This window comes from Sturnus vulgaris, chromosome 1, assembly GCF_052056855.1.
Source record: "Sturnus vulgaris isolate bStuVul1 chromosome 1, bStuVul1.hap1, whole genome shotgun sequence".
In the NCBI taxonomy this organism is placed as follows: domain Eukaryota; kingdom Metazoa; phylum Chordata; class Aves; order Passeriformes; family Sturnidae; genus Sturnus; species Sturnus vulgaris.
The window spans coordinates 127,948,188-127,962,948 of record NC_142243.1 but is presented as its reverse complement, the minus strand read 5'-3'; the positions used below and the strand labels follow the sequence as shown (position 1 = coordinate 127,962,948).

General features: G+C 39.9%; 1 protein-coding gene across 7 annotated transcripts in view; it reads left to right on the top strand.

Annotated features, from left to right (window-relative positions):
- Positions 1 to 14,761, top strand: part of TPD52 (tumor protein D52) — a 51,294-nt gene that overhangs the window by 25,423 nt on the left and 11,110 nt on the right. For 2 of the 7 annotated variants that reach the window (XM_014870712.2, XM_088176622.1), the window contains exons 1-4: positions 298 to 790; positions 5,723 to 5,838; positions 7,443 to 7,591; positions 8,468 to 8,569. In XM_014870712.2, coding sequence (XP_014726198.1) covers positions 640 to 790; positions 5,723 to 5,838; positions 7,443 to 7,591; positions 8,468 to 8,569 — 518 coding nt within the window. In that variant the 5' untranslated portion in view covers positions 298 to 639. Of the gene's footprint in view, positions 1 to 296; positions 791 to 5,722; positions 5,839 to 7,442; positions 7,592 to 8,467; positions 8,570 to 9,539; positions 9,618 to 14,761 lie in introns of those variants that run through there. The other 5 variants (XM_088176618.1, XM_088176612.1, XM_088176635.1 and 2 more) reach the window with 5 other exon arrangements.

The following is a 14,761-nucleotide window of genomic DNA, read 5'->3' as shown; positions in this document are numbered from 1 at the left end:
AGAACATTAATCAGTAAACCTAAGTGGTGTTTATAGCCCAGCCTTCAGAGAAGAGTGCTGCTCTCTCCTATTCTGAACTTGCACTATGGTGTGATACCTGGGCAGCAGAGACTGGGTTCTCACCAGTGGTTATTACAGTGATGGAAGCAGCTGGACAAATAGTTATGCACGCAGAATTTTCCATTAATCAGAGGAAGAAGTCCAACACAGATGGTATATGGGATAGATTACGGCTGGTAATCCTTTTGTGTCCTAGAAGATTAAGGATATCCTGGTGTAGCTGCAGTCAGCTGACCTTTTTTTTTTTTTTTTTTTTAAACGATTGAACGTAGCTGATGCAGAGGACCAAGGCTCTTCCAAGAAGCCATGAGTGGTGTGCTGTGAATGTTTGTTAAAGGAACGGTCTGTTTAAGTCCAGCCTCAGTTATAAATTTACAGGAACTTGACCTTGTGCCATGTAAACAGCAGCAGCTACAGGATGGCTAAGAAATCGCTTGCTAGACGGCTCTATCATATGTAACAGAGCTGAATTCTCTGAGGAGGCACAGTGAGTGTCATGTGGAGAAATGGAGGGTTTCTGAATCCTGCTGTCTGGGTCACCTCAGAGAGCAAAGATGAATGCTTCAGTAGAAGAAGAGGATGGCTGTGCACTCTGAACTGTCTGGCATGGATCTGTATGAGGATTACAAATCACCCTTCGATTTCAATGCTGGAGTGAACAGAAATTATCTTTACTTGTCGCCTGGCATAAACCTTTCTCCACCTGGATCACCTATACTGGCAAAGTCTGGTAACTTCCTTCTCTTCCTTCCTTAAATCTCTACATGAAATGCTTAGCAATTAATACCTGTAAAACTTCTCAAATTAAAAATCTATCAAAGTTGGTCTGCTGTTATTCTGGTAGTGTATTAGCTTCAGTGTGTCATGTAGATAATACTTCATGTGTTATACAATTACCAGCTTTACGTTATTTGTTATTTATTCAGTGGAAAGGGAGTTTGAGGTAAAATGAAATGGCAAAAACAATTAAGAACAGAGCTTCTGCATGGTTGGAATAATTTGCCTAGTTTGACTATTAGATTTTTTGGGGGAGGAGGTAGAAATTGCATTTTTAGTAGGAATTCAGAGCTCTGGATAGTCTAAATCTGCTTTTGCCTTAATACTGAAAATCCCACTAATTAACAAAAATGCCCTCTAAAACATTTTCTCCGTTCCATGTAGCATTTAAAATGCTGCAGATATGAACTGCCCTGGGGCTGCCGTGTGCTGTGCTGCAGTGGCATCCATTTAGTGCTTAACCCTGTGAGTTTCTTGCTGGTAACCTGTTGTGCAGAACACCTAAATCTGTGTCTCCCAACACATCCTAGTCATCCTAGTCTGGTTTTACTGTTGTCATTCCTTTCCATTCCTTGCTGCCAGATGTAATCTTCCAAAGTAATTTTAAATATAGAAAGCTTAGACCTACTTCACGTGTGGTAAAGCAAAGTTATGCAGGTGTTAACTTTTTTTTTTAATGGGCTTGCTACTTAAAATTTTAAAGAAACATGCATCCCTTGGGAAACCTCTGTGTAAACTATAACAAGCCTCTCTGTGAATTTGATGAGCCAAGGGCTACTGGGAAACAGTGGTCAGCATTCACTTCTGCAATTTACTGCATCTCCTAGCTCTTGTAAAGGAGGGGAAGCAGCTGTGTCAAGTGATGATGCATCACCATTACCATCAGACTTTTGTGGGCTTTTTTTTTCTTTTTCATTCACTTTGACTGAACATCTAATGAGCATTTGGGATAAATGGGAAGCACTTAAATCTCATATTTCTAATATACTGCAGAATAAATATGCTCTGCAGTACCTTATGTTACTTAAGTGTTAGAGTGGCCTTATAACCTTGCAACAGCTTGTTCTCCTGAACTATAATAAGCCCCTTTTTTCTTTAACTTTGCCAACTATATAGTGATAACCGCAAAGCTCATTCTGAGTGTTGCATGTAGAACATGTCAGTATAAAAGAAAGCTTTCTGAAAGTTAACCCACCTCCACCCCTAGGCTGCTCATCCAAAATGAAAAGTACGTCTTAAAAACTGCTCCTGTTTGCTGCTGTTCTCTGACTTTAGGCCAGAGAGGTTGGAACTTCTGGTCAAAATAGAGCATGAATTTGGATTGAAACTGGCTAAAGCAAACTCCAGTCAGAAAAACTGACTGTTAATTGAATTACTCTAATGCTTTGCCTACCCTGGTAGAATAATAGGGACTTAAATGCCATTTCCCTGAATGTGATACATGGAGTCCTAATCAACTAAATTGCTCATGTCTTTATTTGGTTCATTTAAGTAGATCTAATAAACTGCTGGGAAAATATGTTAATCTTAGAAATACCAACCTAAAAATGGACCTTAAAGCTAGGTAACTTTTCTCAATACTGTCTAAGTCTTAATGATATTTTCTCCCCCAACAGATTTTTTATTCTGTTTAAGAGACATGAAATGTTCAGTTAAACTTGATTATTACAGAGTACCAAATGACTGAATTTTAAGTTCTTTACAACTCTAATGATGCAAGAGAACTAACATAATGAAAGATAACAAGTTGAAAGCCATAATAATAATTTTACATAACAATATAAAATAATAATAGCAACAGTTTTGTTGGCAAAAAAGGACCACAAGTAATAAATGCTCTCTTTTTAGTAGTTTGAGCCAAAGCATTTCCATCTGTTGGCTGACTGCTGATTTCCTGGCTTCTTACCCCACACCCCATTGAAAGATCTAAGTTGGGCTGTGCACGTTTCCTTATGAAGTTTTTTTAAAGCCAAGATCTTACTGGCTGTCAGCCCTAGTTTATGGGATACATTTGGGTTGGTGTAGCCACACCATTGTGGAGGTCGTTGGGTTGTTAGCTGTGTAGACAAGTGCTCCTTGGTCAGATGGCCCAGCACAGCCTTGCCCATAGCATGGATGAACCCTGTGTCCTGGAGCTATTGAACTGAGGAATGGGAGCAAAGGGAACAGAGGTGAGCAGTGACAGGGACAGAGAGCAGAGGGGCCAGAAGGAAGATTGATGGCAAGGTGTAGGCATACTTCAGAAAAGTATTAAATGGAAGGGGCTCAGAAGACAAGAAGAGGAAGGCATGGTTAGATGTGCAGGGTGAGGTATGGAGAACTCTTGAGTAGCAGTGATTTCCTGTTTCCCTAAAACCTCTAGGAATGTGACAGGGAGGAAAGATCATTCTCTTGCTTCTTAGCGTTGTGCCTTAAATTCCATTTGGTAGGCAAGAAACAGAACAGTCTTAAAAAATGAGTTTTCCAAAGAGAAGCTCCATTCCCCAAAGAGAAGCTGTTGCTGCAGGAGACAATCCGGCATGTTTTCTTACCGGTGGATTCACTTGATCTATTTTTGGTTTAATCCAGATGACTCCTCATAATCAGATTGAACAGACTTTCAGCTGGTTGTGCTAATGCTTCTGGAATCAGTGTGATTTTGGTACTTGCGAACTGTCTGAAATGGCTTTGTGATGGCAAGCAAGTGGTCCCTGAAGGGCTGCAGATGAGAGCAAGGTCAGGAGCCGTAGTAGAACATGCTGAGGAGGTGTAGGGTGTCGAGAAGAAATGCAGCTCAAATTGTTTTCCTTCAGGGTAGGTTTATGTAATTAATACGTTAAATAGCAATTTGACAAAAAGGTGTGGCATTCTTAAATGTTAAGGAAATATGCTGATGTATAAAACAAAAGTTATCTGATTGTGAGACATAATCCTTTGTTTTAGGTGCCGTAGTGCTATGCTTTGGTTTGGGCATTAGACTTTGAAGTTCTTGCCCTCGATTTCTGACAGAAGATAGTATGTTGGGAAACCCACTGGGCCTACATTATGTTTGTGGAGAAGACACATGTAAATCTCTGGGAAAATGTGGCACAGATCTCATGAATAAATGCAGAATGAGGTTTAATTTTCTTCCTGTAGGCTTCTTGCTCAGTGCACTCTGTGGTAACCACCTTCACAAAAGTTTTGTCCATATAGCAGCGTGCTTCTAGAGTTCTGGACAAGTGTTCTGGACAAAAATACAGGTAGACAACATCCCGTTTTGGAAAGAATTTGCGGAATTGAGTTTTACCAGAGTTCAGTAATTTGATCAAGAACAAGGTTTCTTTTTTTTTCAGCTTGACATCTGCTAAGGAGCATGTTTGAAAGAATGCCTACAACTAATTACAGATTCACAGAATCTTTTTTCTCTGATTTTTCAGTTGATAGTGATGTAGCTGTTTGATATGAAACCTCACAGCAAAATCATAGCGGTGATTGAGTTTTTGATTCCCAGACCAAAGGATAGTATGGAGTGCTATCAGAAGCTGCTGAAATGAGAATGGAATTTTATTGGTTAGATGGTTAATTTTTATAGTGATTAATAGGAAATGTTACTTAATGTGTCTTCAACTTAGATGAATGATGTATTTATGTACATATACACACACATATGTATACATACACTCTTCCTTGCTTCTTATTAACAATCAGTCCTGATTTCTTTCCTCTTGTATTTTAAAGTTTTTATTTAGCTTTATTTATTTATTTATTTATTTATTTATTTTTTAATTCTCTATAAGGCTGTTTTACCTCTTGAATAGAGAATTAGTTCTGGGAATCCACAACCATTCCAGCATGTAGTCTCCCTGCAAACTGGCCTCTGCAATTAGAACAGAATTCCTTGATTTTGGCAAACTTTAAGTGTCAGCTACAAAGACTCAAAATGGGAAATCTTTTGCTGGAAATTTTGTTATATAAAAGATGTTTAAAATGGTCTTACACAAGCACTAAGGACTAAGAAAAAATGAATCATTAAAGTTATTGCATCATAGTAATACAAATAATATAATCCTCCTTCCTTTCCCTGAAGCTGTGAAGCAGAAGTTGAGGAAGACTGTAGGGATGTTTGTGGTTTATATAGGAATTTGGCAGAATTTTTGTTTCTGGATTTGGAAGGGGAAGAGGGAGCAGTTTGAGTGGATGCACATCCTTATCAGTCCCTTCTCATCACTCCCTTGCTTTGAAGCAACAGCCTTTTGTTCCCAGGCTCTGTCTCTGGGCTTCCCATCTATCTTAAGGTCCAGGTGCAAACCAGCAGCTTACTTCTAGTTCCATGATATCTGCAACCTTCTAGCTACAGTGGTCCCAGTTACTAGGGGCAGAGAGATCAAGCAGGGGTACAGAGGAAGAGTTCATACTTGCAGTGCAGTAGTTTTCTTTACTGTTGTTAACCTTGCTTGTGGCTGCACCCAGTGTGCTGAGAATGGACTTTTAAATCTGATCCAGAGATTAAGGGAACTTCTGCATTGGCCTTGAGCATCTCCAGTCCTTCCAGAGTTTCTGTGCCAGATGAATGAGACACCAGAGTGCACACAGACTCCTGGGCAGGATTGTGTAGGAAGCAGTGGTTGAGACATAGCGTTCTGCACCTCGGTTTCTCTCACAGAGTAGTGGGATGTGTTGTTCTCAACAGGTTTCCAGTCTCCTATTGCAGCAGCAGTTGCTATTATATTGAGCTTTAATACAGCTTGATAGAATGAAATATAAAATGCCTTTGGTTTCCCTCCTGTAGTTGGAGAGCCTGGCTTTGTCCTCTCATCAGTTTCCTTTGTGCACTGGCACAAAAGAGCTGTGTGCCAATCTTAGCTGCTGTTTGGCAGCTACATTGTTGTGATAACCTGGCTTTTAATGCTTTATTCATCTCAAGGGCTGCTGAGGAGTGACTCTATACCTGAGGTTGGAGAGGATGCTGCTGCTACAGTCAGTATGGCAGAAACACTCTCAGAAGAAGAACGGGATGAACTGAGAAAAGAGCTTGCCAAGGTAATTCTTTTGCAAGTAGCTCTTAAACTTGTTTTGATGATGAAAATCTGGGATAATGTTATCTTTGAACATACAGTTAATGCTTTGCATAGTTATTCTGTGAGTGTCTAAAGCTCGCACTCCTGTGTGTTGCACAGATAGGAGGGAAGGGTGTCAAGGAGAAAAGAACAGCCAGTTTTAGTGATGGGGAATTAAGCTGGAAGTTCTGAACGTACAGATTTTAAACTAAGATACATAAATACCTAATCCTTTTTTTTTCTTGAATGAGAAAGGGGTAAGTCAACAAAGAGAACATGGTTGGAAGCCAAAACCCCCAAGTATTGTCTCAACTAGTGTGGAGTGGCTAAAGCTGTTTCTTTCATGAAAATGCTTTATAGTAGTATCTGTGTAGGCACTGTATTGCTAATGTCTAACCATGTTACTGTTCTTGTCCATAACAGAATATTTTTAAGAGTGAAAAAAATAGCATTCTTTGAAGGACAGACAGGCAAATATTCAAGCCTGATCCATGCCAAGTCAAGCTTTATTAAGCAGCCAGTCTTTTTTCTTTAGTAGCTCTATGGGACCTTAAGACTTTTATGAAAGACACTAACTTAAGTCTAAGGTTGGCAAACAAAGGTTAGCTTTAAATTAGGTACATTTAATACATTCTTGTATTTGGCAGTCTTGAGTATCATTTCATGCCAAAGGTAGTGAGGGTGAGCTGGTCCTGCTAGGATATGTCACACTGGATTTCGGACAGATATCCAAAACAGAAGTGCATTGAAGATACTGTAAGGAGTACAGTAAGGAGCTGTACTCCTATAAGGAGCTTAAATGAGTGGGCAGCCTGATACTCTAAAGAAGGGTGATCTTGCCTGGGTGAAGGATTGGAGGTATGCCCTTGCCTTTGTAGGTATGGCCTTAGTGCCTCTGTCACTTCTATAAAGCTCACAGAATGGCATTGTAGAACTGTGCTGACATCTCTGGTCATGTTTCCAGGGGAGGCTTAAGTGACCACCTGGTAAAGAAGGAAGTATACAAACAATAATAGTTTTCTAGTTACAGAGCAGGTGCTGTGGGTTTTGTGTGGGTTTTGACTGCTCAGTCTGCCACCATTTCCATACCTGCTCTGGGGAAGGCACTCCCATGGCTGTATCCAGTCTACCGGTGCTGGCTTAAGGACTTTTCTGTTGAAGCAAGAAGACAAAATTTGTGTATGGATCAGACGTGCTCTGAGCTTTTCCATACTGGTCACACATTGGTTTATTTTCTGATGTGGAAGTAGAATACAGGCTTGGTGATTATCCCGGGTTTGACTAATCTTCACCTTTTACATATCATAGGTAATAATTTCTAGCTATGCAGTCTTTTAGTTACCAACATCCTTGTACATATTCCAGTAACAGAGTTAGCTGCAGGTAGATTACTTTCTCACTAGCTCTTGTAGCCTCTATTGGATTTCCCTTTTAGTATTTAGGAATGACTGTGAGGCAACGTTAAAAACCTCTGTTAGCCCTCCCATTAATGATGTCTAGTAGATGCTTTAAAGAAATCCATAGTTAAATGGTTGAGTATATTCCTTGTTAACTGTTAACCACTTGTTAACAACTCTCATGCCAAAGGTGGAAGAGGAAATCCAGACGCTGTCACAAGTGCTAGCTGCCAAAGAAAAGCATCTAGCAGAAATCAAGAGAAAACTGGGAATTAACTCACTACAAGAACTAAAGCAGAACATTACGAAAAGCTGGCAAGATGTTACCTCAACCACAGCGTATGTACCAGCTCATGATGATTGTTTAGACTGTTGAAATGAAAACTGTTTAGATCTTGTGTCATATCTAAACACTGTTCTTATGAAATGAGTATAAATAACACAAAATTAAGTTGTATTAAAACTTCTCTGGTAAATCAACATAAATTTTTTAAAAGAACACTGCAAGCCATATCTCATGGGAACAAAGAATGATTAACCAAAATATGGGCTATTCTAACCCACGTTTTTTGTCTGATAGATCTGAGATACCAAGGTGTCCTAAGTCCAACAGAATACTCTTCTTTTCCACCCTGAAAAATTGTTGTAAACTGAGCTCATGCAGGAAGATTATGAAGTCACAGTTACTGTTTTTGCCAAACACACGTGTTAGCTTAAGGTCTAGAGCAATTAATTACCATCTGCAGTTAATGACCACAATGTCACAAGATGTATCTCAAACTTCTTATGGTGAATTTTATTGACAGAACTGTGTGGTACAAGAATTTAGACACTTGGCACAAAAAATAGACTATTTTCAATGTGTGTACATAGTATTGGTTTTTTACATTTTGTTTTCTGTTGTATTTTTTAGAGTTGTTGTTTTTTTTGTTGATTGGGGTGTTTTCTGTGGGAGTTTATCTTATATTTTACTAAATCCTACAGTAGCAGATAGCATCTTTTCTAGGGGTGGGGTAGTAGGTGCATCTTGGTGAACTGGGCCTGGTCAGAGGTGGTGGAGATGCTGTAGCCAGAAGGGACTGCAAAGGCTCAAAATAATGTCTTAAGTTGGTTTTCCATTAGACCCTCTGCATTTCATACAAATAGACACACACTAAAAGTTTCCTTATGTGTTCTATTAACATAACTAGAAACTAAATGTTTTTTTGAACACAGATACAAGAGAACATCAGAAACCCTGTCTCAGGCTGGTCAGAAGGCTTCTGCTGCTTTTTCTTCTGTTGGTTCAGTCATAACCAAGAAATTTGAAGATGTCAGGTAGATTTCTTTACCTTTTCTCAAGTAATTGCATTTTTTATTTAAGCAAGTAATCACTGCAATAAATTTATGCTGGTAACATATCTAGTGCTTCTAGAAGCTAATCTATCAAGAACCTTCAGCAACTGTTTTAGGGGAGGTAAGAGACGTGTTGCAGAATCTGCTTGTATGTCCTGACTGATGCTGAGGAGTTCTGTGGTGTGTATTTGACATAGGCAAGAGAAGCAATGTGTGCTACCACCTCCACTGCTGTTCCTGCTTTTCTGGTGTGATTGCAGGTGGCACTGTCTACTTTCTTCTGTGGGATACACACAGCACTATCATTTCTGTTCTCTTTCTCAGCTTGTGGAACATCATATTTAAACAACTAATGTCTTTACCTGTTTGTGTTTTGTTGTTTGGCTCTTTGTTGTTTTTGGGTTTTGTTTGGGTTTTCGTTTGTTTGGGTTTTTGTTTTGTGTGTCAATTCCTTCCAGTGTGTTTTATTTCTTTCTAAGCTGTTCTGCCTCATAGAAGTGGCTTGATTTTATTACATTTTTAAGAGACTATTGGCACTTTTAAATTCTAAACTACTGTTGGCATGCAACATATTTTGACTTTGTGCCAAATGACACAGCCCTTTATACACATTAGGTTAGTCTGCCAGTCATTTTTAGAACTATTTTGAGTTGCTTCCAAAAATCCTGCTGGATTCAATACAATCAGATGTTAGCTTACAATTCCTTGATTGTATAATTCTTACTACTGGAACCCATACAATTACTCATTTCCATAGGTAATTTGTTGTTGTTAAATTTATTTTTCAATTATTGGGCAAATAAAAATTTACACCTTCTCACAGAATATTGCTGCTTTGGCAGCAGTGTAATAAAATCAGCCATTTTAAAGTGCTGCCATTAACCTCTTGCTTTTTGAAGTCTAGTGAGAAAACACATTAAGTACAGCTACACAGTTACATATTTTTCTTCAGATTTATCAGAACTTCCTTTCTCTCTTTAATGCTTACTCTGGCATTGTGCAGACTACAGGCATTTTCACATTCCTTTAGGTAAGGTGGGCACAAGAATTGCTTCTGAAAACTAAGCATGTAGTCAGACTGTCTCCATTAAAGTTTTTGATGAAAGTTTTGTCTGTAAAATGTTATTTCTTCTTTTCTCCATTGTTAGTAAGGGTAAAACTGAAACTCTTTTAATGTCAGGGAAGATGTTTCTTCATGTTCACCTATCTCAGAACATGAGTATACATAATAATTAGTCTCTCTTCCTTGTTAGAAAGCAACCCACTAAATAATTCTGCAAGGTTTTTTATCAAGAGACAGAATATGGTGTTGAGGTCAATGGCATGCAGGATTCCTCCTTCTTTGTCTGTACAATGTTTGTACTGTGGCAGGTAGATATTTTCCCCTCTTTGTGTCTATTACAATGGCTGTTTAGCATTGTAATTCTAACTAAATTATTAGAGTCTAAATGTAAAATAGTTTATACCTTTTTTGTTCATAGTTTGTCCAGTGAAACAGTCCTTGAGTTGATTACTCTAGCAGTGCCAGTATTTTAGTTACTTCATCCACATTACCTTTGATCTAAGCAAATACTCAATGTTTTCAGTAGTTAAAATTCCTGTGTAACAACTTTTGTCCATTGCCTCTCAGCCCATCTATGCACACCAAGGGTCTGACTTAATCTTTTCTGTACTCTCCCACTAAAGTAGCTAAAGACAGCATAAAGATGTTGGGATTTGGCTCTTGGAGTACTAACTGGGAGCTGTTGTCCCAGGGGAGGAGATGGGCAGAGGCATAGGATGCTATGAGAACTCAGACTCTGAAGTGAGCTCAGTTTGAACAGATATAAGAATAGCAGCCAGTCTCAAATATGTCCTGTTTATCATCAGTGAGACAGTGTGAACCTGCAAGACTTCTCTGTTCCTTTTGGATGCAGAGATCAGCTGCTCACTTAACAGGAGTCAGTTTCCTACCTTAGGGCTTTGGTGTTCCCAATTAGTATTGGACTATTGCACTCGAAAAGGACAAGCACAGACTCAGAGTTGTCTTGTACTTCAGGAATACCTTCCTTAAGAGTGTTGTAATTAGTCCAGTTAGTGGCTCTGTAGGTGTTGAGTACTCTTTATCAGAAAGAGGCCACTAGGAAGGAATGTAACAGTATCAGAGAAGTCCGAACAGTTGGTGTGCTTCTCAGAGAAAATCATGATGATGGAAATGCAAGGCATTTTTATAAATTCAGGGGTAGCTGTGTTTGGAAAACAAAGTAAAAGTATGAAGAATTAGTGCTGTTGAAGATGTTAGTTGCACTTGAAACAAAAGATTAAAAGTGCTTGAGTTTTTTTGTTTTTCATGAGAACCGAATTCATCTGGAATTCAGCCAGTGAATTCAAGTCTGAGGGTTATGTGACTACTAAGGGCAAGTCTGAGCTTCAGAAAGGTTTAGATGCCTAAATTCTATCCTGGAAGTGAGAGTTGACAGGCCTGATACTTACTTGAACTAATACTGAATATGCAGGTACATTTTTCGTCTTACACTCTTACATTGGCTTCATTGTAGCTTCATTTTCCCTTGTATTGTTTTGGTTGAGGGACTTTTTCTTCCATGTTGGACTATTGCTACATATTCCATGCAGCAACCATCACACACAGGTCTTTATTTGAACACTGCAAAGTGATTTAATAGGGAGTTGCAAAAGGGAGTGAGGCAGCTGCTGGAGCAGTGATTTTGGAAACTACTGGAACGGAGAGGAAATGAGGACAGGTAGTGTAATGTCAGTGTATTTTTGCTTCCTTTTTGTATTTGTTTTCTCTGTTCTTTGTTATGATGAAGATGAACTCTGTTCCTTCTTAGATTTCTATTAATACCTTTATTCTCTTTATAAGAATTTGCTGAAGTTTTGATGAGCTAACCTTCCTTCTGTAGGCAACATCAGTATTCTATGCAAAAGAGTAGTACCAAAATGTAGCTTCTGAGCAGTCGTGACTTTGCACTTGGCTCTTCTTGCACTGCATCCCTATGATGGAACAAAGTCCATCATTGCCTTGATCTGAGATTGCAGAATAACTTTCTTTGCTTGCTTTAGAAGTCTGATCTATGATCATAGATTCCTAAATACCATAACTACCATAACTTGTCAGTGTATCAGCTGGAAATTAACTACTAATGAAAGTTACTAGCTACTGTGTATGTCAAGCTGTGTTTTCTAGGCAGGGACTCTGGCATACCTTCTTGTGCATTTTCAAAATGTGAGGCAATGGAGTAGCTTTAAAAAAATTGTTGTGTAGAGGATAAGAAAGCTTTAATGCAATACAAAATACATGGAAGATTGGAGAGCAGCTTACTGTGCCTTTTTTATTGTCTTTTTTAAGCTAGGGGTTTGCTTTTTTGCATTGCAAAGAGGGTTTGTCTTTCAAACTGCCCAACTTGATGGCCTAGTTTAGTGAGCACTCTAGTGTGGCATTCTGTCATTTGGAAAAAGAAATACAAGTTCTCTTCTTCCTAAAGCTGTTCAAGGCTTAATTGTGCCTCTTTGCATTACCTGAAGAACAGGTGGTTTATGCTAAAAAAATCAACTGCATTTATCTAATTCAGTTCTCTTGCAAACCAGATCATTGTGTGATAAAATTATGTAGTATCTTATGGTGTCATTTTGCAAACCGGATACTGAGGGTATATGTCGGAGAAGGGAGACACGGACACCAATTCGGTCATCTGCGAAGTCTCGTTTATTGATAATTAGAGTGGCGATTAAATACAGGGCTTAATTAGCTCATGCATATTGCAAAAGCTAAGCTCATCATTGGTTGCCTTGCCATATGCGTCACTATGCTGATCAGCTAAGTTTATAGCTACACTTTTGCAATTTCATGGCTAGCAGAGTTCTTCTAGTTCTTCTTTTACAGTCTGTCTTTGTTCATCTTATCACAAGTCTACGTGCTTTCCCTCTTGCTATGCCCTTGAGGCTGAGACCTGCTTTGTCAGCCTGACTAAATTGATCTGACTATGGCCTCTCTCTTCTAGCCATTCCTGCACCAGGCTCTCTACACTTCCCCCGTTTTCTTTTTGAGCGAGAAGATTAGTATGCCAAGCCTTGCTAACAGTTTTTTGAATGAAGTTTTGTAAGCAAGTTATTAAGCAAGGAAGCAACAAAGCTAAGCATAAGAATACGCCTAAGATCATGATAGCATACTTAATGATGGTCCGAATCCATCCTCCAAGGCCCAGGCTCCTTAGCCATTCATCAATGTCCCAACCATCTTGTTCCTTTAGGTCATGTAGTCTGTTTTGTATGTCTCGTATTTTTTTGTGAATGGATACAGAGTGGTCAGACAAATTCATGCAGCACATTCCCTCAAATTCCTCACAACCGTGTCCCTGCGCTAGTAGTAGAAAATCAATGGCTGCTCTGTTTTGCAGTACTGCATGGTTAACACTTGAGACATCCCTGGCCATCATGTCTAACACCTGAGAGGTGGTGTTAAATTCATCTTTTGCCCAGCACCCTAACTGTTCAGCTAGGGCCATAGCTTTCCTGGCTGCTGCATGAGGGAGGAGTACAGCAGTTGCTACCTGTCTAAAGTCACTCCAAAAATGTGGTTGCCCTATGCCGGTGCAGTCAAGATCGTGTAAACTGCGTTTTGTTCGATTGGCATTGCTCGCAAGTTGCATGAGAGTAGTTACATTGGGGTGAAACATGGCTAGTTTCCCTAGATAGCAGGGTCCCCCTTGTGGCCTCACTGGAATACCATTCCAGGCACGATCCCCACAAATTAAAAATATTCCTGGGGGTAGTGCTCTTGCCTTTGTAATGTACCTACCGTTACATTTGGAGTAGAGTTGAGTATGAATTGTTGGTAAATTACTAAGAGCCGAATTAAGGGTGGCAAAGTTTTTGTTTTCTAAGGGCATAAAACTAAACCATCCTCCTGCGTTTCTTCCCATTGATGCGTTAGTGCTTCCGAAGAGGTTAATCTCTTCTGGAGGGGAGGCTAAGGTTTTGCCTAAAGCTAGGACAAATTCACATTGCCAGCATCCATCATGTTGTGAGGGATTACTACTAGGGAAAGTACAACCCTGCAACAAATCATCATCCCTTTTTGTAGGTAGATTGCTATTATTAAGATACCCTGCAAACTCTTTTGGTTTCCAAACTGGCAATCCTACAAGACAAGTTTTGAAAGGATTTTGCGCTCCTCCCAAGCTCAAGCAGATTGACTCTTGTTTTGTTATGTTAGCAAATGTCACCCATACATTCTCTCTAGGTGTGTACTCCATTGGAAAAGCATTTGTGCAAGCAAAGTTAGTAAGCGTAAGCAATGTGATGAGTATCATTTTCGTTGCTTACGTGGCTTCTCCCTCCTGTATTTTGGATTGTCTGCTGCTATGTGCCACTGCTTTACCTTTTCTATGCACTGGTCTAATACTTCTTCAGGGTCGGTACCTGGCTTAACTGGTCCTACCCGAGGGAAAGGTAGATATGGCACTTTAGTCATGCACCTGGCAGCAACAATGCAAGATTTTGCAGTGATTTTCTGCCTCCAGAGCCAATTAGTTACTTCCCACCGGGCCCAAGCTAACATAAGCTGTTCTGGTGCTTCATATACACTCCGGACTTGTACAAACGGTACTCCTGCTTCCCCTTCTAATGCTGCACCCCAGCTTGAGCGTCTTTGGTCTTTCCTTTGACACTCTTGGCACCACAATTTATATACTGCTCTTTGTCTTACCCATGAACAGTCCCCACAGCCCCCACACTTTAGAGCTACCCAAGCTTCACACCACGCTTTCCCACACGCGCAACAAGGGCGACCGTTAAGGCGTTGTTCCTCCCGGTAGGCGTGGTAGGCGTGATACTCGATTCACTCTACCCAGTTCGGTGGCGGCCGTTGTAGTGCCTTGCGGACAGCGCGTTTATATGGTGCTAGTTTCTGTAAATAGGGCCGTAAGGTCACCGTCAACTTCTGTTGTATCCGCTCTCGGTCGTCTGGAGCTAATGGTGTCCTCAGGAATCTTTCCACCAACTCGCTCATTTAGGATAGGTTTCACCCACCTAGCAGGGACCCAAACTGTTCCTGTGGGAGTAGAAACACAAACATAACCTCTGCCCCAGTATATTACCTCAGCGGGGCCATTCCATATCCCTGTCTTTGGATCCCGGTACTTTACCCACGCTTTTTCGCTTTCTGCCTTATTA